We start from the raw sequence: 23,028 nt of genomic DNA, 5'->3' as shown, positions 1-23,028 counted from the left end.
ATGGCGTAACATATCGCCCCACCCGCCCGTTGACTCAGCACTGCCTGCACAAGCGCTCTGTGCGCCCCTCCCGTCCACCCCACCTTGAAATGGGTTAACTGGTTAAACATTGTGTTTAACTGGTTAACCAATTAAACAGGCGTTTCCATCCCTAGCTGTGGCTGAGGCCAGGGCTGGGGGGCCCTTCCCACTCCCAGAAGGGACTTCCTGGCCCACTGCGCCCTTTCCCCTGAATGTTCCCTTGTGCCCCTCTAGGCACAGTTTGGGGTCCTGCACTGTAGAGGAAGGGGGTTAGGCCGTGCTGATGTAAGGCACTGCTCCCCACGGCCACGTGTCTCGGGGGGTGCAGGTGGAAAAATACTGCCAGCCCTGCGGTTACTCCCCGGGACGTGGGCACTAGCTGAGAGGAGCGATGGAGAAGAAGGCCCAGCGGGATTATCCCAACAGCTGGCAGATCTGGGGACAGGCTGAGGGGCAGAGATCCTGGGTTCCCAGGCTGAGGGGCAGAGATCCTGGGTTCCCAGGCCAGTGGTGTGGCCGGCGTTGTGACCAGAGTCGTGGCCCGGGGCTGCCTGCATGGTGGAGCCAGAGCAGAGCGTTCAGAGAGATGCCCACGGGGGAATCCAGCCCTGGCCTAGGTGGGCCCCAAGCATTCGTTGCCCTGAGTTCTAGCTTCTTGTGCTCCGACTTCCGGCCATTGGCATTCGACCCAGGGCTTTCAAGCTGTGGTGATGGAGGGCGGGGAAGGGAAAGGAGTCTACTAGGGAGGGGGGCAGTGTGTGTGGGGGGGTATGGGGCAGAGGGCCAGGCCCAACAGGAGTGGCGGCTCTGGGAGCCAGGCTGAGGAATGGGAGCAGTGTCAGAACCTCCCTTGTGCATTGGGGATGCTGTGCCCTGAGTGGAGGTGGGGAGGGCTAACTGGCCCGGCGCTGGAAGCTCCAGAAGGAGTGGTCTCCCCATGCGGCCGCCGGGGCGCTCTGTGAGCTGTAATAGGATCGTTCTGATGCCGGCAGGGGAATCGCTGCCATCTGGGAGTGGGGCACTTCGCCAGCTGCACCACCCATGGGCCATTCCCACCGGCACCCTGCCATCAGCCAAGGCTACAGGGCAGGAGTTTTCCACTCGCTGCAGTCTCCCAGCCTTGCCACAGGCCCCACCGCAGCGATTAACCCTCTGGTGTCCAGTGGTGGGGAGTTCCACAGGCTCTATCCAGAAGGATGCCTGCCTCTTTCCTTGTGTGGCTCTGGTCACAGGGCTGAGGAGCTGGCCCCCATGGCCTTTAAACACCCCCTTGCATGTCACACTGTTACCCAGTGGGGGGAGGGGGGGCAGGACAGTTTGCCCTCAGAGCAGGCCAGGAGACCTCACCGTGAACGTCATGTGGCTGTCGGAGCCTGAGCAGGTCATTACAATGGAAGGACTCGTAGGATGACAAATCCACTCCCCACCGACATGGCTGCCTGGCGACCTGCACCCCGAGGGGAGATGGATTTCCCCAGCTCTGCACAGGGAGCCTGAGCAAGCCCCCAGCTGGAGAGCAAAGGGCTGGGAGGTGGGGTGGGGTGGGGTGAAGAAGAAATGGCTACAAGGAGTCAGGGCTCTGTCCTGGGAGCTGAGCCTGGAGGTCAGATGGGGACAGAGCCTGAACCAAGGGGTTCTCCCTGGCTTGGCTGGGCACTGGGTTTGGGCCGGGCTCTAACTGGCCTGGCTCTGTGCTTCCCTAAGGCCCTCTGGTGCTGTGTGAGAGCCGCGTCACTGCAGTACTTAGGGCCAGTGAAAACAGACAAGGTGGAACCGGGACCTTGTCCCGGGGGGGCTCCCTGACAGAGCTCCCAGGATGAAGCTGAAGGGTCAGGCAGCCAGGCCTGGAGCAGGGTGAGACCCTGTGCGGGCCTGGCACAATGTAGGGTTCATCTGAGTGCCTGTTCCAAAGTTGGGGTGTAGCACTGAGCCTGTGGATACACAACCACACAGGGAAAGACACCCCATGCACATGTAATGCCAACAGGCGGAACCGAACCTGAGACCTCTGGAGCTTAGTGCGTGAGCTAAAAACCAGCTGCCTATTAGCTAAGGGTCCTCGTTATTCTTCCGGTAAGTGGTATCAGTGCCACTAGATGGGACAGTCCATCACACCCAGCATGTGTGTAGGTTGCACACAGTCACACGCAACCGTAAGCACAACCACATAGGTACAGACACCCCATGCACAACCATACATGTGACCACACCCTATGCACAGTCACACGTCCAACTGCAAACATCCCACGCACAACCACACAGATACACCATGCACAGCCACACACCGCCACAACCATATCATCCACAGTTACAAACACCCCATGCACAATCAGCTACATGCTACCACAGCTAGGCCAGGCAGAGTCAGCCGTACACACACCAGGCACCACTGCACATACCCAACCTCACAATGATCACGCCAACACATGCGCAATTTCCTACAACCCCCCACAGGTGTGTATACACAAACACCATGTTCACCCACCCACCACACCCAACCATACATACACTCAATCTCCAAGCATAATCATACGTACATACACACGGCTACATGCACAGTTACACACGTGTACATGCAGCACCACCACGCAGGCCAGCCAGGGGAGGGGGCACCCATGGGTGACACCTGGGGAGTTAAAGGTTGAGCTGTAGCTGGTGATCGAACAGCTGCTAACCCCTGGCCAATGGGACTCTGGGGAGGGCTCCAACTGCACCAGAGGGCTGTGGGAGATGTAAAGGGACAAGATGAGACTCCCTCCCCCCAGCCAGTCCCTCATGGCCCTTTTAAATTGCTAGGCCCCAGGTCAGCTGCCCATTTGGTCCCCCCTCCCGGGGACAGCCTTGTTGGTAGGGTCTGGCAGCACTTTAGCATGGCTGCTGCACAGAACTGCTGGACCCTACCAGCTGGGCTGCGGATGGGGGAGAGCAAAAAGGCAGCTGTGTGCAGGCCGGCCCAGCGGCCAGTTCTTACCAGAGCACCGCACCAGCCCAAACTGGCCCAGTGTCACCTCTACGATTCCCTCTGCTCTCTCCTCTCTCCACGCCCTCCCTTTTTCAGTTCGTTCTTTTCTTTCAGCCGCCCTTCCCTTCTTTCCCCTTTTAATTCAGTCTTTCTTTCCTTCTCTAACACATTCTTCCATTTCATGGTTCAAATCCTTTGTCTCAAGTCATTTCCCCCTTGTGTTCTTTCCTTAACCCTTTCCTTTCCTTTCTGCCTCTTTCACTTCTTTCTTTCCTTCTTTAAGTGGCTTTCTGTTTTGCTCTTTCCTTCCTTCCTTTTTCACTTATTCATCCTTTCCTTCGGTAGGCCCTTGCTTCATGTCTTTGTTCTTTCTAACATTTTTCCACTCATTTTTTTCTTTCCTTCTTTAGGTCACTCTGTATTTTGCTGCTTCCATCTTTTGAGCATTCTTTAATTCCTTCCTAGGAACACAAAATGATGAGACCCATGGCCTGACTAGCCCAGTGACCTATTGTCCAAGTATGCCCTGTGCCAGCTGCGTTAGAGGAACTGAACAGAGTTATCGAGTGAGCCATCCCCTGGCACCCAGTCCCCGCTTCTGGTAGTTGGAGATTTAGAGACATTCAGAGCATGGGATAATAGAAGCCTTTACAATCGTGGCCAATAGCCATTGATGGACAATTCATGAATTGATCTCATTCTTATTTTGAACCCAGTTACAGTTTTTGGTCTTCACAACGTCCCCTGGCAAGGAGTTCCGCAGGTTGACTATGCGTTGTGTGAAGAAACACTTCCTTTTATTTGTATTAATTAACTATTAATTTCATTGGGTGACCCCGGTTCTCTAGGCATGTGAAGGGGTAAATAACACTCCATATTCAGTTTCTCCACACCAATCCTGATTTCGTAGACCTCTATTATGCCCCCCCTTGTTTCTTTTTTCAATTGAACAGCCCCCGTCTTTTCAATCTCTCCTCCTATGGAGGCTGTTCCATACCCTTCATTGTTTCTGTTGCCCTTCTCTGAACTTTTCCCTTTCTTCATGTATCTTTTTTGAGATGGAGCAACCACATCTGCATGTAATATTCCAAGAGTGGGTGAACTATGGATTTACATAGTGGCATTATGATATTTTCTGTCTTACTCGCTATCCCTTTCCTAGTGGTTCCTAACTTTCTGCTAGCTTTTGGACTGCCACTTCACAGGGAGCCGATAGTTTAATGCTGACTCCAAGTCTTTCTTGAGTGGTAACAACTGATTGAGACCCCTCACTTTGCACATAGTGTTGGAATTATGTTTTCCAGTGTGCATTACTTCTCATTTGTCAATAAATTTCTTCCAACTCATTTTTCTTTTTATTCTTGAATTGATTCTTTTTCAATCACTCTTTCCTTCTTCAAAAACAACCAGGAGTCCTGTAGCATCTTAGGCTACGTCTACACTACGAGTTTTGCTGCAAGAGCCTATGCAAATGAAGCGCAGATTAGCATTTTCTCACGCTTCATTTGCATACTCTCTTCCTATCCGTTTTTGCGTTAGGGGTTTTTGCCAAAAACAAGCAGTGTGGACCACTCCCTTTTTTGCGCAAAAACCTCTTTTTTGTGCAAAAACCTCTTTGCGCAAGATCCTTATGCCTCAAAAAAGGAGGTATACCGATTTTGCACAAAAAGGCTTTTTTGCACAAAAAGGAAACGTCCACACTGCTTGTTTTTGCACAAAAACCACTAGTGCAAAACGGATCAGAAAAAAGTATACAAATGAAACATGAGAAAATGCTAATCCGCGCTTCATTTGCATAGGTTCTTGCAGCAAAACTTGTAGTGCAGACATAGCCTTAGAGACTAACTATATATATATATATATAAAGTATCATGAGCTTTTTGTGGGCCTCTCATTTGAGGAAGTGGGCTGTGCCCATGAAAGCTCATGATACTATTTATATATTTTTGTTAGTCTCAGAGGGTACGTCTACACAGCAGGGCAAAAGCCGAATTAAGCTACACAACTTCAGCTACGTCACCTGCAGAGCTGAAGTCGAAGTAACTTAACTCGGCTTTTGGCGCTGTCTACACGGCAGCAAGTCGAAGGAAGGCCTCTCTTCCTCCGACTTCCCTTACTCCTCGTGAAATGAGGGTTGCAGGCCTCGGTGGACGAAGTCCTCCAGCTCGACATTGTTTCGAAATAACGGCTTGCGGTGTAGAGACGCACTTTGTGATTTGGAAATAACGTCAGTTGTTCGGAAATAACGCTGCTGTGTAGACTTGCCCTGAAGCGCCACAGGACTTCTCCTTCTTCTTGAGTTTCTTCTTTCTCCTTCTTTTAAATTCTTTCCTTTAGTCTTTCTTTCTCTCTCTCTCTCTCTCACTCACCTACCTTCCTATTTCCTTATTTGCCTCCCCCACTCCTGGTCTCGCTCTCTCACACTTGCAGAGTTGATGCCCTTATAAAGAGCCCCCACACAGGCTCCTCTCACTTCCTGCCCTGCACACCCAGCAGCGCTCAGCCGCGTGGAGCCCCAGCTGTTAGCAAACAGCAGGCAGAAAGCGACCCGCGGAGCCAGGGCTGGCGGGAGAAGTCGCTCGACCCCCCTCCCTGGCCTGGGAGCACGGAGCGCCCCCCCCCCCGAGCCCGATCCCTCCCCCCCCGGAGGGTAAGTTCGGCGAGAGGTGCAGAGGGGAGGGGGGGCTGGAGTGTCCCACGTGGGTGCCTGGGGCGAGCCTCCCCCCTCCCCGCTCCGTGCAGTCCACGTGGCAGGGCAGCCGAGCCCAGGGGTGTGTTGTCTCTGGGCTATTTCGGGGAGGGGGCGCGCGGAGGCTGCTGGGTGGGGGGCTTAGGGAGCTGGGATGCTGGAGGGGCAGGGGGCACAGGAGGGGGGCCCCTGGGACGAGGGTGCCCCCCCCCCCGAGGGCTGTCAGCTGTCAGGGGAGCTCCACCCCTGCCGGGGGCAGGACGATCCTTTGGGGGTTCAGGCCAGAGAGGGGCTGATTTTTCCCCAGGGCCCAGATCTATGTCTGGATTCCCCTCCCCGCCCCCCAGATGCAGGAACAGTTTGTATGGGGTGGGGGGGCGCTGGGAGCCATTGAATCAGACTGAAGTCCCAGTGTATAATGGACACCAGGTGGCCAGGGGGTGCCCCCATGCTCCCAGTCCCGGCATGTAATCTCCCCCCGGCCTCTCTTGGGGGGCGGTTCCCCTCTGAGGCCATTTTCCCACCTAAATTCCTCTGTCTTCACATTATCTCGCGCGCGCACACACGCACACACTCTCACACGCACACACACACGCCTTGGAGATTTGTAAGCTCAACAGAGTTCGGAGTGAGTCCCCGCTACGTGCAGCCCCAGCACCAGCTGGACCGGCTGGACTGGCCAGGATTCCAGCCCTCGGTCGTTCCAGCCGCTTCCCTCCAGTCTCCAAAGGAGTGCCTGGGGGGCACTGCCTAGCTCCCGCCCCTTGGCTCTTTCCCCGTCTGCCCCCCAGTTAGCTTTGGGAGCCTGCTGCTTCAGCTGTATTGGGGTCGCTTTCCTCAGGGCTTAATCGGAGCCCCCCTGCTCCGGCACCTCTGGGCCTGGTGGTTCCTAGCCCCCCTGCCCCGGCACTTCTGGGCCAGGCGGTTCCTAGCCCTCCTGCCCCGGTACCTCTGGGCCTGGCATTTCCTAGCCCCCCTGGTTTGTGGTGTCAGTTAAGAGAGTAAAAGGCGCATTCTAGGATTCTGTGACGTGGTTGCATCACCCAGGAACCGCCCTGGCTCCCAAGCAAGCCCTGGCATCCCCATATTAAATCCATGTTGGTATTTCACACTCCCAGACCCCCAGGCCAGACTGGCCCCTGCGACCAGCTCGTCTGACCTCCAGCTGCCCCGGGCGCGCTTGTGCTTGAACGACTGAGAGCAGGTGGGTGAGGTAAGCCCGCTGCTTGTCCTGCTTTCCAGCACCACAGAGTAGCACAGCTGTAGCCCCCCGGCAAGCACAGCTCAGACCAGAGCACAGCGAGCAAACCTGCGTCTATTTCCTGCCCAAGAGGACACGCTTGCTGGGTGTTTCTCTGGCCTGGCTTGTAGCTTCAGTGACTCTCAATAGGAGAAAGCAGGGCCTAGTGGTTATGGGTGGGTGCTAGCCTAGGACTTGCTAGACCTAGATTCAGTTCCGTGCTATGGCCCCAGGCCTGGCACAAGTCACTTGGTCATTCCGTGCCTCAGTTTCCCCTTCCATACCACAGGGATAATTGGCCTGTCTGGATGAGGCTACCAAGGCATTGAGGGGGAGTGGATTCTGTGCTGTTTACTCCGTCTTCCAGACTGGCAGGGCAGAGGTTAAATAAGGACCAGACCCCGGCAACACCTACTTCCTATGCTTTGCTATTTATTTAGAGCCGGGAGAAGCAAGGAGAGAAAGTGGGAGGGGCCAAGCAGGAGAGGGGCGGGGCAAAGAATGAGCCAGTTGCTCTGTGTCCCCAGCCAGTGGCCCCTGCGGAGCCAGGATGGTGCTGACGTTGCAGCAGGCGTACCGCCGGCGGTGGTGGATGGCATGTACCGCTGTGGTGGAAAACCTTTTCTTCTCCGCCGTGCTGCTAGGCTGGGGCTCCCTGCTCATCATGCTCAAACACGAGGGCTTCTACTCCCACATGTGCACAGGTGAGAGGGGAGGGGCCCAGGGAGAAGGTGGATGGGGTGGAAAGACAGAAGTGCAGGGCACAGAGAGGGTGGGCGGGACTAAGGCAGAGAGGGGAGGGTCAAATAAAGTGGGAGGGGCCAAAGGTGAAAGGGGAGGGGCAACAAGAAAATGGGTGGGGCCAAGCTGGATGGAGAAGGGCAAAGAAACTGAGGGAGCAAAGAGAAAGTGGGAGGGGCCAAGCCGGAGACGGGTGGGAGGTGATACGAGGAGAGGAGGACAAAGGGAAATAGAGGGAAGGGGGCAACCAGGGGATGGACTGAGATGAAGAGGGGTGGGGCCAAGCAAGGGAGGGGTGGTGTCTGAGATGTGGGGGCGGGGCTGAGTTGGGGTGGGTGGAGCCATAGGGAGATGGGAATGTGAGTGGCCCCTCAGAGCTGGGCTCCTTTGCAGACCAGCAGGGGCTGGCTGTGGCCCCTCATCCCAGGCGCATAGGGCAGGCCTTGCGGGGTGGATGGGTCTGACAAGGCCTGGGTCGTTCTGCCTGCCAGCGGTGACAGACAGACAGACATAGCATGGGGAGGGATAGACAGACACCATGATTTTGGCTCTCAGTGGCTTAAGGCCAGGCAGGGCCCAGGCACCAGCCTACACGTCTGCCCCATACCAGGCTGTTCTGGGATTTGTCCTAGGGGGTTCCCCTCCCCCAACACCTACCCATGGGGCTCCTGGGAACAGGGTGACCGTGAGACAGGTGCCAGGCGTGGTGTGGTGCAGCGCACCTGAGCCGGGGCTGGAGATCCCTGGGGACTCCTCTGCCTTATCACTGTCCCCAGTGGGATCGAGCTCCCTCCCATCCCCGCCATGGCACCTCCAAGCCTTGCCCTGCTCCCCCATTTTCCCATCCCCCATGTGGGGCTCCCGCAAGCCCCATGTTCCCCCAGTGAGAGCCTCTCCTTGAATCCCATGAGACCTCTGGCCCCCTGCTCCCCCATAGGACCAACCTCACTCCCATGGGACCCCCCCTTCCCCACTGAGCACTTCCTTGCCCCCCACGGGCTTCCCTGCTTCCCAATGTGTCCTCCCGGCCCCCCCACCTGAATAGTTTCCCCGTGGGGCCCTGCCCAGCCCCCCCCTGGGGTGAGGCCGGTGTGAGTCTGACCCTGCGACTGTCCCCAGGTGAGAACGGGACCAACAGCTCGGTCAGGGGGCTGCCCCCTCACCACTGGCCCAGCTGTGTGGAGCAGGAAGAGATGCTGAACCTGGGCTTCACCATTGGCTCCTTCCTGCTGAGCGCTGCCACCCTGCCCCTGGGGGTGCTCATGGACCGGCTGGGGCCCCGGCCGCTCCGCCTCCTCGGCAGGTGCGAGGGGCCCCTGGCTGGGGGGCAGGGAGGACATGGGAAGGGGGCCTGGGTCCCAAGGTGGGCGAGGTGGCTGGGGGAGGGCCTGACGGGGGTGCCCCAGGGCGGGGGAAGGGCCCATGGGGATCCCTCATCTGCTCTGATTGCTGCTCTGTGCCCCTGTAGTTGCAGCTTCGCTGTCTCCTGCGCTCTGATGGCCCTGGCAGCCTACGACCCCCCAGGTGAGGTGAGAGCCCCTTTGCCCCCACCGGCAGCACCCACAATGACCCCAGCCCCTTCCCTGAACCCCACCTGTATCTCCATTGACAGTGCCCCCCTCCAACGCTTCTCCTGAGCGCCCCTCCCCCCTGGCCTCGCACCCCTCCGCTCTCCAGCCCCTGCCCTCCGCTTTCCCGTCCCCTCTTGCTTTGCCTCCCCACCCCTCCTGGCCTCGCACCCCTCCGCTCTCCAGCCCCTGCCCTCCGCTTTCCCGTTCCCTCTTGCTTTGCTTTTCCCCGGGGCCTCGGGCCCCTCTGCTCTGCTGCCACCCCATGTCCTGCGCTCCCAGCCCGGACTCATCCATTCTTCTGTTCTCTCCCCTCCAGTTCTCTCCCCAGTGATTTTCCTCGGCCTGTCCCTGAATGGCTTCGGGGGCATCTGCTTGACTTTCACCTCGCTGACAGTGAGTGTGGGCTCCATGCCCGGGGCGGGGCCTGTCGCCATGGGGCAGGAGAGAGAGCCGTGCCCCTCGCGATGCCTGGTGGGGTGGGGGGTGTACCATGGGGGGTGTACCGTGCCAGCCCTCTCCGGGGTCACAAATGGTCTTTGGTCCCACGGCCTGACTCCTCTATGGATACCCAGAGGGGACAGTGCCTTGTTTCCCCCCCCCCCAGTCTTGGAATGGGGGGCCAGACCCCCACAGCTGGGTGCCAGGGGGCAGGCAGCATTGTGGGATGTGACAGACGGGCCCCTCCTTGCTGGGGTGGGGAGAGGGGACAGGAACGATCCCCCCACAAGGCGCAGTCCGGGGGGGTGGATTTCACCCTCCCCCACCTGCAAGGCCTTTCCCGCAGGCAGAGGCGGGGGGGGGGTGTGTGGCCCCTTTCCTGGCCTGCGCTCCCTGTCCCCTTTCTGGGCCCCACCCAGGAAGCTGGTGCCTGAAAGTGGGGATGTCAACGCTCCCCCCCCAGCCCACATGGAGCATGGCGCAGCACCTGGCTCTCAGGGCGGGGCTCGGCCTGGGGAGGGGGCTGCGTGTGGGTCTTGGTGCTGGCGGCCAGGGGGCTCTGGACCTTCTCTCGCCCCCTCCCAGGGCTGGGCGCGCTCTCCGGGCGCCTGCTTTGCACGTGCTCCGCTCCGGGCTGGGCTCGGAGCCGTTTCCCTCCGCTTGGCCCAACTGCTGGCTTGTCCGTTGGGGCGGGGAGGCTGGCCCAGTGCCCAGCGTGGCTGGGTGGGGCTGGTTCCCTGTGGGACGGGGAAGGGCCAAGCTCAGAGCCAGGCCTGGGAGCCTGTTGGCTTGGTGGGGGCTGGGTGTGCTGGCACTGGGGGTTTGGCATCCAGGGGAGGTGGGTTGGCGGGGATGTTGCTGCAGGGTTTCCATTGGGGCTGGCTCCCCGGGCCCCATAGGGCAGGGCGGGGGGCTCTTGGAGGCCAAGTCCCTGTGTAGGGCTGGGAAGGGCATGACCGGGATTGGGCGGGCACTGGGGGCCATGTGCTGAGCTGGGAGACCTGCCAGCGCCGGCTGCCTGCGAGCCCTCGGGGCAGGCTGCCCGGTGACCTTGGCCCACGATGGGAGCCGCTCTGTGTGGGTGGTGGGGGGGTAAGGAAACTTGCAGGGGGTGAGACGCAGCCTGGCTCTGCAGCTTCGCTCCGTCCAGCGCAGGGGGAGTGACTCTCCGCCCCCCCAGGTCATGTTGCATCTTGGCACTGGCACAGCCCCCCCCCACACCTGCCAGCCGTCATGTGACCTGGGCAGGTAGCCAGACAGCCAATAGGAAGGCAGGATGGCGGGGCACACCCCCCTGGCCCTGCACTGCGGGGGAGGGCGTGTGTTGGAACAGGGCTGAGGCACCATGTGCTGGCCTGTTTACTAAACCAAGGTGTCCTGCCAGCAGCTGGAAGGGGGGTGGGGAGAGCAGCTGTGCTCCCCTCCCCTAATGGACCCCGGCTCTGCTCCAGAGCTGAGCCCAAGGCCTGACACCCCCTCCTGCTCTAACCGTGTATGCACAACCCCTCCCCAGCGGGAATCCAGGTTTCCTCCCCTCCACTGCTCCCCTGTGGAGACCCTCCCCCCACTGGGGTCAAAGGGAAATGCCCCCCCCTGGAACTTAATGGGTCTAGGCCCCCCAGGGCAAGTCGGACTGAGCCAGGCAGCAGGGAGAAGCTGGGCTGCAGAGGGGGAAGAAATTGGGGAGGGGCAGGAGGCTTTCCTGGTGCCCGGGTTGGTCCCCTAACATCTCCCCTCTGTGTCCTCCCCAGCTGCCTAACATGTTTGGGAACCTGCGCTCCACCTTCATGGCACTGATGATCGGCTCCTATGCCTCCTCGGCTGTCACCTTCCCTGCAGTCAAGGTATGGGGTGGGGAGGGGGCAGGTTCAACCCTCCCTTCTTGCCCCAGAGCAGTGGGGCTGCTGGACTGGGGGAGGAGGGGACTCAGAGTTCTCAGCACCCTGGTATGCGGCAAGAAATCAGAGGCACTGGCGTGACCCCTGCCCAAGATGCCAGCCAGGTCCTCCCTGTCCGTCTGCCCCCCTCCCCATCTGTGCCCGCCCCCTCAACTCCTGCTCCCCTGCTCTCAGCTGATTTACGACGCCGGAGTCTCCTTCATCGCTATCATGCTGACCTGGTCGGGCCTGGCCTGCCTCATCTTCCTCAACTGCCTGGTCAACTGGCCCAAGGAGTCCTTCCCGGCACCCGAGGAAACCAACTACACGTGAGCCAGGGTGGGAGAGAGCCAGCCTCTGCCAGCAGGGGGCGCTGCAGGGAGCCGGGTAGGGGTGCAGGCTGTGGGGGAGCACCCGGCTACTCCAGCCCCAGCCTCTGCCAGCAGGGGGCGCTATGGGAAGAGGGGTGAGAGCGGGGGGGGGGGGGGCTCCTGGCTACTTTAGTCCCAGCTTTTCCCAGCAGGGGGCGCTGTGGGGGTGGGATGGGGCTGCTGGCTGCATGGGGAGCACCTGGTGCTTCAGTTTCAGCCTCTCCTCCTAGGGGGGCAGTGGCAGCAGGTCCTCCCCTAGCAGGAGGGGTGTGGCAGGGGGGGCAGTGGCAGGTCTCCCCTGGTGGGGGTGCTGGTTCTCTCACACTCTTCCCCCCCCCTCCCCGGGCAGGAAGAAGATCAAGCTGAGTGGGCTGGCGCTGGATCACAAGGTGACAGGCGATCGCTTCTACACCCACGTCACCACAGTGGGGCAGCGCCTGAGCCAGAGGGAGCCGTGCCTCCAGGAGGGCAAGGAGCTTTGCCCGTCCATGCAGGACCTGTGCCATGGGGCCACGATGCCGTCTGAGCGTGAGTGCCCCACAGCACCCAGCTGGACCCAGCCCCGGCATCCATGGGAGCAGAGAGGCAGGGTTGTGGTGCAGGGGAAGTCCTGCTGCAGCGCCCCCTGCTGGGTGTGCCCTGGCAGGGCAGGTTTTGGGGCTGCTGGGGTGTGTCTCTGTGGGGCGGTTCGGGGTGCATGGGGGAAGGGCTGTACCAAGGTGGGGGCAGAGCTTTCCCAGGAGGGCAATGTGAGGGGGCCACGTGGGAGTGTGGGGTGTCTGAGGGCTCAGGGAGTCTGATACCCACCCACCTCCATGGGGAGCAGGGGGCGGGGCTGGGCTCTGCCAGGGGGCGGAGCTCTTGCAGGCAGAGGTGGTGAGGGCGGGGCCAGCTGTGGTTCCATGCAAGGCAGGTGGCCTCTTGCATCAGGTGGCAGCCCAGCTGCCTGGGTGTCTGGCTCCACCTGCTGGCCAGAGCGGGAACTGCACATACCCCAGCTAGGATCCTACACTTACCAGTCGTGCTGGGTTTCACCTGCACCTGCCATCCCGGACCCACAGGGGGGAAGATCCCCAGCACACACCAGAGGGGGGTGTCGGGCATGCGGCCAGCCACCTGCGCAGCTGTGGGACGGGGCCTGAGTTTGGAGAGAACCCAGGAGTCCTTGCTCCCTAGTACCACCACTTCCTGCTCCAACCACTAGATCCCACTGCCCTCCTAGAGCTGGGCTAGAACCAACAGGCCTGACTCCCAGCTCTGCAGCCACACTCCACTCCTCCCCCTCCTGGCCTGGGGTTAGAACCCAGGGGTCCTGGATGCCAGCCCCCCAACTACACCTCACTCCTCCCTCTCCGGGACCGGGAATAGAACCTGGAGGCTTGACTGCCCACCCCACCCCACCTGGGGGGGGACTCTGGCTGAGGCTGTTGGGGTGATGAGGTCTCTCCGCTGGGGGGCGGAGGCGATTTGGGGGGTTTCTGGGGCTGACATCTCCCCCATAGCTCCCCTCCTCCTGCAGGCTCCATCCCTTTCCGTCGCAGCGTCTGCTCCCCCATCTTCCTCTGGAGCCTGATCACCATGGGCATGACCCAGCTGCGTGTCATCTTCTACATGGCCGCCATGAACAAGATGCTGGAGTTCCAGGTGACGGGCGGCGGCCAGCACGGTGAGGGGAGTCTGTCTCCAGGGCTCCCTGCTGCAAATCCAGCCAGACCACAGCCCCGGGGAGGTTGGGACCGTCCCCCTTCGGGGCGCTGGGCTGCCAGTGAAACCCGCAGCTGCCTTCCCAGCCTGGGGGAGCAGCGTATTAGCCGCCTGATCCGTGGGCTTGGAAAGGCCTTGGCTTAGCACAGAGAGGCAAAGGTGAAGCTGGTGCAGTTAGCCAGCCAAGCCGCTAGGGCCTCTCTTTCCATGTGGCTGTTTGCCAGCCCCGAGGCCTGGCCACCCGCCCCGAGGCCTGGCCACCCGCCTCCGTTCCCCTTTGTTCTCTTGCTGGGGCCTGTGCCTGGCGTCTCAGCCGCAGGCTGGGGAATGTCTCCCCCACTCTTGGCTGCAGCTGCTAGGAGTGAATGGCCCGGCCATGGGGTTCCCGCTCCCTTTCCAGGTTTTCCATTGAAGTGGGTCTGTTTCCATCAGCCCTTTGTTGACCCTTTGCAACCCCGCCCCCAACCACCGAGAACAGTGTGTTAACCCTTTGCACTCCTGCACAGAGCAGCACACAGCCCAGAGGGAAACTGAGGCACCGGAAGGTCTCATAAACCGAGTACCAAAATTCTGACTGGGTCATAAGGGGCCAGGAGAGGAATGGGGGCACGGGGGCTGGTCTCATAAAGCCGCAGGGCATGTGCCCTGGTTTGTCCCCTGTCCCTCAGAGGAGGGGGAGGTGAGGCCAGCAGGGGGAGCTGGGGGCAGGGAGGGGTTGGGGTAGGAGGGGGAGGTGAGGCCAGCAGGAGGAGCTGGGGGCAGGGAGGGGTGGGGGTAGGAGGGGGAGGTGAGGCCAGCAGGAGGAGCTGGGGGCTGGGGGCAGGGGGGAGCTGGGGGCAGGGGAGGGGGAGGTGGGGGCTGGGGGGGGGTAGAGCTGGGGGAGGGGGAGGTGAGGCCAGCAGGAGGAGCTGGGGGCAGGGAGGGGTGGGGGTAGGAGGGGGAGGTGAGGCCAGCAGGGGGAGCTGGGGGCAGGGAGGGGTGGGGGTAGGAGGGGGAGGTGAGGCCAGCTGGGGGAGCTGGGGGCAGGGAGGGGTGGGGGTAGGAGGGGGAGGTGAGGCCAGCTGGGGGAGCTGGGGGCAAGGAGGGGTGAGGGGTAGGAGGGGGAGGTGAGGCCAGCAGGGGGAGCTGGGGGCAGGGAGGGGTGAGGGGTAGGAGGGGGAGATGAGGCCAGCTGGGGGCGGGGGGAGAAGGTGTTGGGGGCATAGATCGGGGTTGGTGATGGGACCTTCTCTCCAGGCCCTTTATCCCCTGTCTGTCTCTCTCCCCATGGACCCAGTGCCGGAGGAGCTGATGGAGGAGGCTGAGAGCACAGGTAGGGGGTGCTGGGGGGACCCCAGGCCAGCGCTGCAGGCTGGCGTGTGGGGGAGGGGATGCTGATTCCTGGCCCCAGCCCTGGCAATGGTCGGAGCTGCCGAGGGACAGGGGAGCCAGGTCCCCAGGGGGCAGGGAGTGGGGCTGGCACCTCCCAGGGGGTCGATGGGCCCGTCCCCTCCCCTGGTGCTGTGTGGGCGGAGCCTGGGAGCAGGTTTTCCCCCCATAGGGCAGAAGGGTGGGGCCTGGGTGTGGGAATGGGGGCTGGAGATGGGGCCCAGGGGTCTCTGCCCTGATGGGGGAGGGGTGTCTCCGTGCAGCGGGGTTGGCAGCCGGTTCTCACCCTCTCCCTGCTGGACAGTGGGGTTCTACGCCTCCATCTTCGGGGTCATGCAGCTGCTCTGCCTCGTCACCTGCCCCTTCATCGGCTACGTGATGGACTGGCGCATGAAGGACTGCGTGGACGGGCCCGTGGGCGCGGGCGCCGCTGCAGCAGCGGGGTGAGAGGGTGAACCCCGGGGCGGGGACCCGCTGTGGGGGGTGACTCTGGGGCGGGGACCCCAGTGGGAAGGGCTGGGGGCGATTCCTGGCACAGGGGCCGCGGGGCGGGGACCCTGCTGGTGACTCTTGTCCCTGCCGTTCCCAGGACCGGGGCTGAGAAGTCGCCCGCCAGGCCCCGTTACCGCAAGATCCAGAAGCTCACCAATGCCATCCGGGCCTTCACCTTCACCAACCTGCTGCTGGTCGGCTTCGGGGTCACCTGCCTCATCAACAACCTACCTCTGCAGGTACCCCCCCCACCGTGCCCTCTCCTCGCCTGCCCCCGCGGGCTGGTACCTCCCTGAATCTCCTGCCCTCCCCCTGGTGCCCCAGGGCAGGGCCTGGGCCGATCTAGCTGTCTCTCTTGCCCAGTGACACCCCCCCGGGGTGCCCCCACATTCCAACCTCCCCCCATCTCCCTCCCTCTCTCTCGCCCTCTCTCTGCAGTTTTTGACCTTTGTCCTGCACACCATGGTGCGAGGCTTTTTCCACTCCGCCTGCGGGAGTCTCTACGCTGCTGTGTGAGTTCCCACCCGCACCCTAGGGTGCCCCCGCCACACCCAGAGCCGGCAGGGTTGCCCGCAGGGGCCTGAGCTAGCAGCCTCGTCTCCCTCCCTCCCTGATCTTCCTGGGGTCCACACCCGGGTGCCCAAGGCTGATGCAGTTTGGTGGGGGTCAGTATCTTCTCATGGCCAAATATATGGGGGGGAGTGACCAGTGGGGATGTGGGGCAGGCAGGAGTGGAGATGGGGGGGTTGCCCCCCTGGGTCCTACACATCTGCCTGTTGGCAGGGGCCATGGGAGAGGTTTGGGGGTCGCTAGCTGAGGGGGGCTCACTCCCAGGACTTAGGGGCAGGGCCTGGTGACCCAGAGGGGGAGGCGACACCGGGAGGCAGAGCCCTCACTGGCTGCTTGGCCTTCGGTTGGCAGGTACCCATCCGGTCACTTCGGCACGCTGACCGGCCTGCAGTCGCTGATCAGTGCCGTCTTCGCGCTGCTGCAGCAGCCGCTTTTCATGGCTGTGGTGGGGCCCCTGGACGGTGACCCCTTCTGGGTAAGCACGGGGGCTGTGGCCCAGGGCCAACCATGTCTTAGGATCCCTTCCCCACCGGCCTCGGGAACGCCTCCTCCAATCCCCATCCCGTGGAATTAGCACATGGTAAGGGGGTGGGCCCGTACCTGTGCCTGACCCCGCCCCCGAGGGCTTAGACTCCGCCCTGTTCTAGGACTGATCTGCTATGGGGTGAGTCTGGGACCCGACACCCCCTCCCCTGGCTGGGCAGTGGCTTTGAGGAGACACCCAGCCCGTTTTGACTAGACGTTGCCGTGTGCCTCAGTTGAATGCGTTAGCTAACACTGGAGAGGTGAGGGGCGGGGCTAGACACAGGCTCCTCCCACCATCCTGAAAGGAGTCTCAGGAACCTCCCTGCCCCTGGAGAAAGTCAGCATGTTTTGGTACATTGAGGGGAAGAACAGGCTGGACATGGGGGCGGGGGAGAGGGAGGGGTGCAGGCTCTCCTCTGGCCCCAGGATGGGCGTACAGAGTGGGACCCGAGCCTTTCCTCTCTAGGGAGCGCTGACCCCCGCGCCTAGAATGGGACAGTCCCTGGTGGGGCAGGTGACTGCATCCAGATCGGCAAAGCTGCCCAGTTGGCATGCAACGAGTCTTAGAGTGCCTCCCCCCCCCCCGCCCAGGCGAGGCGTGCAGGGCTGTGGCACGGGCCCGTTTCCCAGCTTGCCGTGCCGCTAATACAGGGGTGGAGAAGGAACATATTTTGGTGGCTGAATCACTGAGTGGGTAGCTCAGCTGTGAGATGAAATCACTGATTTTCCCCCGCCCCTCCCAATCTCTCCCACTTGCCTTGCATCCCCCCCAGGTCAATTTCGGCCTCCTGATCTTCTCTCTCCTGGGCTTCCTGCTTCCCTTCTACCTCTGCTACTTCCGGCGGGCCCTGCTCCGGGACCAGGCGGCGCCGGCAGACACCCCGGATCTGGTGGAGGGCGCCCAAGTCAAACTCCAAGCCGGCGTGGCCCTCAATGGCATGCTGAGCGCTGACGACACTGCGGCATAGGGGGGGTTGGGGAACGGGGAGGGATGGGGAGCGTGGGTGACATAGAACAAAATGCCAGATCCGCTCATCAGCCGATTGCCGAACAGATGGGATGAGACACTAAGAGCAGGAAAAAGAAACACTTGTAGGTTTCAATACGCGGGAGCCATGGAAATAGCCGAGCTGCGACGAATTTCTAATAGTTTTTATATATATCGAGAGAGAGAGAGAGATCTATATATTTTTGCAGGGAACTCTATAAAGCTCTAGGGCTGTAAATAGCTAACCAAAGATTGGGGTGCACGCCCAAGCCCCAAATCAGGATACACCCTTCCCCTAAGTATCTCCCCCTTGGGAAGGGTGCTGGGCCAAGTCCCGTCATCATAATAATTTCTCGCACTTACCTAGCCACTCATCTGTCAAACAGTGGCGGGTGAGTATCTGATTTCCCTTCCCCCCATGTTATAGATGGGGAAAGTGCCTCGCTGCCAAATCCTGGGTTTGAATCATGACGCCCCCCTCCTTTCCCTGCCTGACGGACACTGTGTTAGCAGATAGGTGAATTCTCAAAGGTTTCTCTCCCTGCTAGGACGTCCTTCATTGGCCAACATGGGCTGTCGATAAAGTTTCCTTTAAAATGGGTTCAACCCAAATGAAAGGAAGTGTTTCCTCGCACATGCACAGTCAACCTGTGGAACTCCCTGCCACAGGATGTTGTGAAAGTCAAGACTATAACAAATCTTAAAAAAAACCAGATAAGTTGATGGAGGTTAGGTCCTTCAATGAGAATTAGTCAGGATGAGTAGGGATGATGGCCCTAGCCTCTGTTTGCCAGAAGCTGGAAATGGATGACAGGCGAGGGATCACTTGATGATTCCCTGTTCTGTTCGTTCGCTCTGGGGCATCTGGCATTGGCCAGTGTTGGCAAACAGGACACCGGGCTAGATGGACCTTTGGTCTGACTCTGTTGCTGTTCTTATGTTCTCTAGGACTGTGGTTTTCAAACTTTTTTTTTTTCGTGACTCAGTTGAAGAAAATTGTTGATGCCACCACCCAACATAATTTAACTAGAGTGTGGGCTCCGGGGTGGGGCTGAGGGCGAGAGCTTTGGGGTGCAAGAGGGGGCTCTGGCTCTGATAGAGGAAGCAAAGGTGGGGGAAGCAACTAGTCGACTATCCAATAAGCTTTTATTTATCGGATAGTTGACGTCCTTAACATCCTTAGTCACAACCCCTAGTTTGAAAACCGCTGACCTAGGACATCCCCTGCCTGCCAACAGTGGGGTGTCGATAAAGATTCTTTCTCTCCTAGGACGTCCCCTGTTTGCCAATACTGGGTGTCAAAGATTCTTTCTCTCCTAGGACGTCCCCTGTTTGCCAATACTGGGGTGTCGATAAAGATTCTTTCTCTCCTAGGGTGTCCCGTTTGCCAATACCGGGTGTCAATAGAGTTTCCCTCCGTTCTTGGGCCACCGCACTCCAAGCTGCCCTCTATCTGCTCACTCTGGGGTGTCGATTGTGTTTCCTCTCCCCTGTTTTCATAAGCTATCTCGCTGGGTACGGTGGCTGTGAGCCCCACCCCACTCCAGCGGAACTAGGTGCTGAGGGGTGTCGGCTGGCATGTATTTCTCAGGTGCTCCGACTCGTCTCTTACTCGGGAGAGAGCAACGGTCCACGGTTGGTACGAAGGGTGGATCAGATAGGATGGGGGCCATTCTGAGTCCGGCTGAGGCTCTCTGGGGTAGGGGGGTGGTTGACAGCACCGGAGGGAGGGGTCTGAAATCAGAGGCCATCTCGTCACTCCAGGCAGCGCTGGGCAACCACCCTTGGCCACCTCCCCAGTGCCATCATTGCATCTGTTTTCTGCGGTGTTACCACCCCCCCCAGGAGCCAGTGAAGGGCTAGGCTGGGAATGAGCCCCTGCCCCCTCCTGTTTGTAACCCCCACTGTCTCTCCCCTCCCCCCTCACTGGTACTCTCCAGCCAGCGGGGGATTTAATTTATTGTTCTGCTCGTGTTTCAGAGGAAATAAAAAGGGAACGATGAGGCTGAGCGGTGATTGTGTGCAGGGAATCCGGCCTCCACCCCCGGCGAGGTCCCTTCTCTCCTGGGGCTTCCAGCAGGCTCCGGACAAGGCCCCACAGGAGCGGGCACCTAAGGATGCCAGAGGCTGGAATCAGAGAGCAGGAGCAGCCAAGCTGGCTCCATCCTGGCTTAGGAGGGGTTTAGTGCATGCTCTGCAGGGACCCCCGTGCCGGAGGTCTTAGTGGTGACAGCGAGCGCATGTGCAGGACACGAGGGCAGGTGTGTAGCGAGGGAGCCCTGCGGCACGCCGGGAGCTGGCATTCTGGGTCTGCCCCATGCAGGGACAAGGGCGAGTCCTGTGTCCCACCTGAGCGGGGTCTGAAATACCTGTCGCAGCTCAGAAGGGGGCCTGGGCGTCGTGGCCGACAGGTCAGGGCAGAGCTCTGCTCAGGGCACAGCTGCCATCCAGCAGCAAAGGCATGAGCTGGACAACATTTCAGGGCTTTCATGTTAAGAGTGGGGTCTCATCCGCACGCCTTGTGCCAGGTCATCCTGTCTGCAGAAGGAGGGTGCAAATCAAGAGGGGTGACAACAGTGAGCCGGGGGCCTGGAACACTGCCCAATGCTGGGTGATTGAAAAGATGGGGGACTGTTACCTTAGAAGGGTTGGGGTGTGGATGGGCTGGAAGTCTATAAAATACCCAAGGGAAAGCTGCAGCTGTTCCTCTCCTTGCCACCTGACAGCAGGGGACAGTTGGAGGTGTGGGAAGGCTTGTTTTAGACAACACCCTGTTAGCCGGTGGAACTCCCTGCCACAAGATTTCAGTGAGGCCAAGAGCAGGGCTCCAAAAAGGGACTAGTCCTTTCTACAGAGAACAAAACTAATCTTGACTTGTAGTGAATGCTGCCTGCGTTGGGGCAAGGATATTAGACCTCCGACTGCTGGGTTTAAGCCAATCCCTGAGGGCTAGGCATGAGGACCAAAGTCTCACACGTGTTCCCGCACGGCTCTTACATGGTCCAGGGCAGCCGCTGGTGCCCACCACTATTAGAGACAAGAGACTGGGCTTGATAGCCCTGGGCTCTGCCCTGCTCTGGTGGGCTCCATGTTCTCTGTGGTGACAGGCTAACCAGTCGCTGCAGCCTTATGAGCCCCTGTGGTCACCCAGTCAGAACAGGGTTGGGCCTGGTTAGTACAGAGATGGGACTATGTTGGGGGGCTCTGCACTCAGTCAGTATGGTGCTAGGGGGCGCTGTGCTGCAGGGTGGGGGGGGTCAGTGTGAGGTATTGACCTCCTAGTCGTTTCTGGCTGCAGTACTCTACCGCAGTGCTAGGGGGTGCTGTGTGACAGGGACCAGGGCAAGACTCAGTAGGGGGCGCTGTCCCCACCCAGACATTTCTTGGCTGCAATGTCCCTGCCTGGTGTTTTGGGGCGCTGTGTGACAGGGAACAGGGCAGGACTCCCTAGAGGGCGCTATCCCCTTCCAGACATTGCTGGTTGCAATGCCCCAGTCTGGTGGTAGGGGGCGCTGTGTGACAGGGAACAGGGCAGGACTCCCTAGAGGGCGCTATCCCCCTCCAGACATTGCTGGCTGCAATGCCCCAGTCTGGTGGTAGGGGGCGCTGTGTGACAGGGAACAGGGCAGGACTCCCTAGAGGGCGCTATCCCCTTCCAGACATTGCTGGTTGCAATGCCCCAGTCTGGTGGTAGGGGGCGCTGTGTGACAGGGAACAGGGCAGGACTCCCTAGGGGGCGCTATCCCCTTCCAGACATTGCTGGCTGCAATGCCCCAGTCTGGTGGTAGGGGGCGCTGTGTGACGGGGAACAGGGCAGGACTCCCTAGAGGGCGCTATCCCCTTCCAGACATTGCTGGCTGCAATGCCCCAGTCTGGTGCTAGGGGGTGCTGTGTGACAGGGACCAGGGCAAGACTCAGTAGGGGGCGCTGTCCCCACCCAGACATTTCTTGGCTGCAATGTCCCAGCCTGGTGGTAGGGGGCGCTGTGTGACAGGGAACAGGGCAGGAATCCCTAGAGGGTGCTATCCCCTTCCAGACATTGCTGGCCGCAATGCCCCAGTCTGGTGGTAGGGGGCGCTGGTGACGGGGAGCAAGGATGGGGATCTACAGTTTCTCTGCTATGCCTTGGCCCATAAACCCTCCCCACAGAAGCCCCTTTCCGCGTGCCAGTCGCCCACGGGCCACACCTTCATTCCAGGACAGGCCAAGCTGCTTCAACCCCTCCCAGACTGAGCTTCTGGGCTCCAGCCCTCCTGCTTCACCCCACAAGCTGCGCCCAGCGTGTCCAGCCGAGCCAGCCACCAATGTAGCTCAGCATGATGGCAGCCCCGAGACTGGCATGGGACGGCAAAGGGCAAGCCGGAATTCAGCCTGTCCCCTTCGCTCGTTGGGAGTGGCGTGTGCAGGAAACTTGGCAGCCACGTCTCTGGTGGAGTGGGGCCAGCTGTTGTCTCTGGAGGCTGTGCCAAGGATTGGCGCTGGTGCTGGTCTGTCCTTAATGAGCCCTTCAGCTCCCCCCCCCCCCCAAGCAGGTACGTGCGCCAAACACCTCGGCCCTTCTGGGCTTTACACTCCGGGCACAGCCACACAGAGGGAAACTGAGGCACGCATGGAGTCCTCCAGATACTTGTCACCAGGGGCTCAGGAAGGGGCCCTCTTCCCTCCCCCTCAGCGCTAGTGCCAATGCCCCATGGGGGAACTGGACAGGCTGTGCCACAAAGCAGGCGGGAGTTTGCTAATCGGTGTTTTCACCTCACTGTCCATGCAGCCCCCAGTGTCCCAGCATAGCACTAGGGCATGTTGTGCTGCAGGGCATGGGGTGGTGGAGCTATTTGGGGGCCGCTCTCCCCCGCTGCAGGCAGTGGCATTAGCAGCTCAGTGCTGGTTTAGGTTCTGTCTTTCAGAGGAGACTCAGAAATGAGGCTTGGCCAAGGGGCAATAGGGGACCAATTGCCCTGTTGCGGTTTCCAGCAACTCAGTGGCATCACCTTGCCAACTCCAGCCTTGTATTTCCCTCCCACCTCCCCGCTCAGCCCCGTGGAGTATCATTTGGGCAGCACCGTGGTTCCTCTCCTAAAAGCCTCTGAGTGTTACTAACAGCTGCTGCGCCTTCCCCCAGAGGTGGCTGCATCTGAGGCTGGAGACATAAGGTCATTGAAAAGTGTGGCGGGGTCCTTAGGCCTGTAGTGCCAGTGACACAGCTGGTATGGCCCTGCCCCCTTTTGGCTCTGGCCCCCTTGGTGGAGCAGGAGAACAGCTCGGTATAATTGCCCAGAGCTGGGGTTGTGTTTAGTGGCGCTGTGCCCCCTTGCAGTCCCCTCTAGAGCCCCTGGGAACCGTCTGCATCTCACTGGGCTGCGGCCTGGCTGGGTCAGGACTAGCGTGGCTGGGTCGGCTGCTTTTTTGCTGGTCAAGCGAGAGAGTTTGCCAGTTTTATGCTGTGTGGCCCATCCCGCTTCCCGGCTGCTGCC

The 23,028-nt window shown here is 60.3% G+C and overlaps 1 protein-coding gene across 3 annotated transcripts; it reads left to right on the top strand.

The window, feature by feature from the left end:
• The first annotated feature begins 5,415 nt into the window (after positions 1–5,415).
• Positions 5,416–19,560, top strand: SLC43A1 (solute carrier family 43 member 1). Of its 3 annotated transcripts, XM_075928602.2 has the most exons (16): positions 5,420–5,633; positions 6,791–6,885; positions 7,440–7,616; positions 8,773–8,956; positions 9,122–9,177; positions 9,541–9,617; positions 11,414–11,506; positions 11,735–11,868; positions 12,260–12,438; positions 13,430–13,576; positions 14,891–14,926; positions 15,287–15,425; positions 15,572–15,713; positions 15,913–15,986; positions 16,396–16,519; positions 17,343–19,560. In XM_075928602.2, the coding sequence occupies exons 3-16, from the start codon at positions 7,463–7,465 to the stop codon at positions 17,535–17,537; spliced, it is 1,734 nt and encodes a 577-aa protein (XP_075784717.2). In that variant the 5' UTR covers positions 5,420–5,633; positions 6,791–6,885; positions 7,440–7,462; the 3' UTR covers positions 17,538–19,560. The 3 variants fall into 3 exon arrangements, with proteins under 3 accessions (XP_075784721.2, XP_075784719.2, XP_075784717.2); XM_075928606.2 differs by lacking the exon at positions 8,773–8,956 and having other exon boundaries at positions 5,416–5,633; positions 6,791–6,876; XM_075928604.2 differs by lacking the exon at positions 8,773–8,956 and having other exon boundaries at positions 5,416–5,633.
• The last annotated feature ends 3,468 nt before the right edge of the window (positions 19,561–23,028 follow it).

This window comes from Pelodiscus sinensis, chromosome 5 (assembly GCF_052426305.1).
Source record: "Pelodiscus sinensis isolate ZL-2025 chromosome 5, ASM5242630v1, whole genome shotgun sequence".
NCBI lineage: Eukaryota > Metazoa > Chordata > Testudines > Trionychidae > Pelodiscus > Pelodiscus sinensis.
Note: the sequence above shows the minus strand (reverse complement) of the source record. Positions and strands in the feature narration are given on the sequence as shown.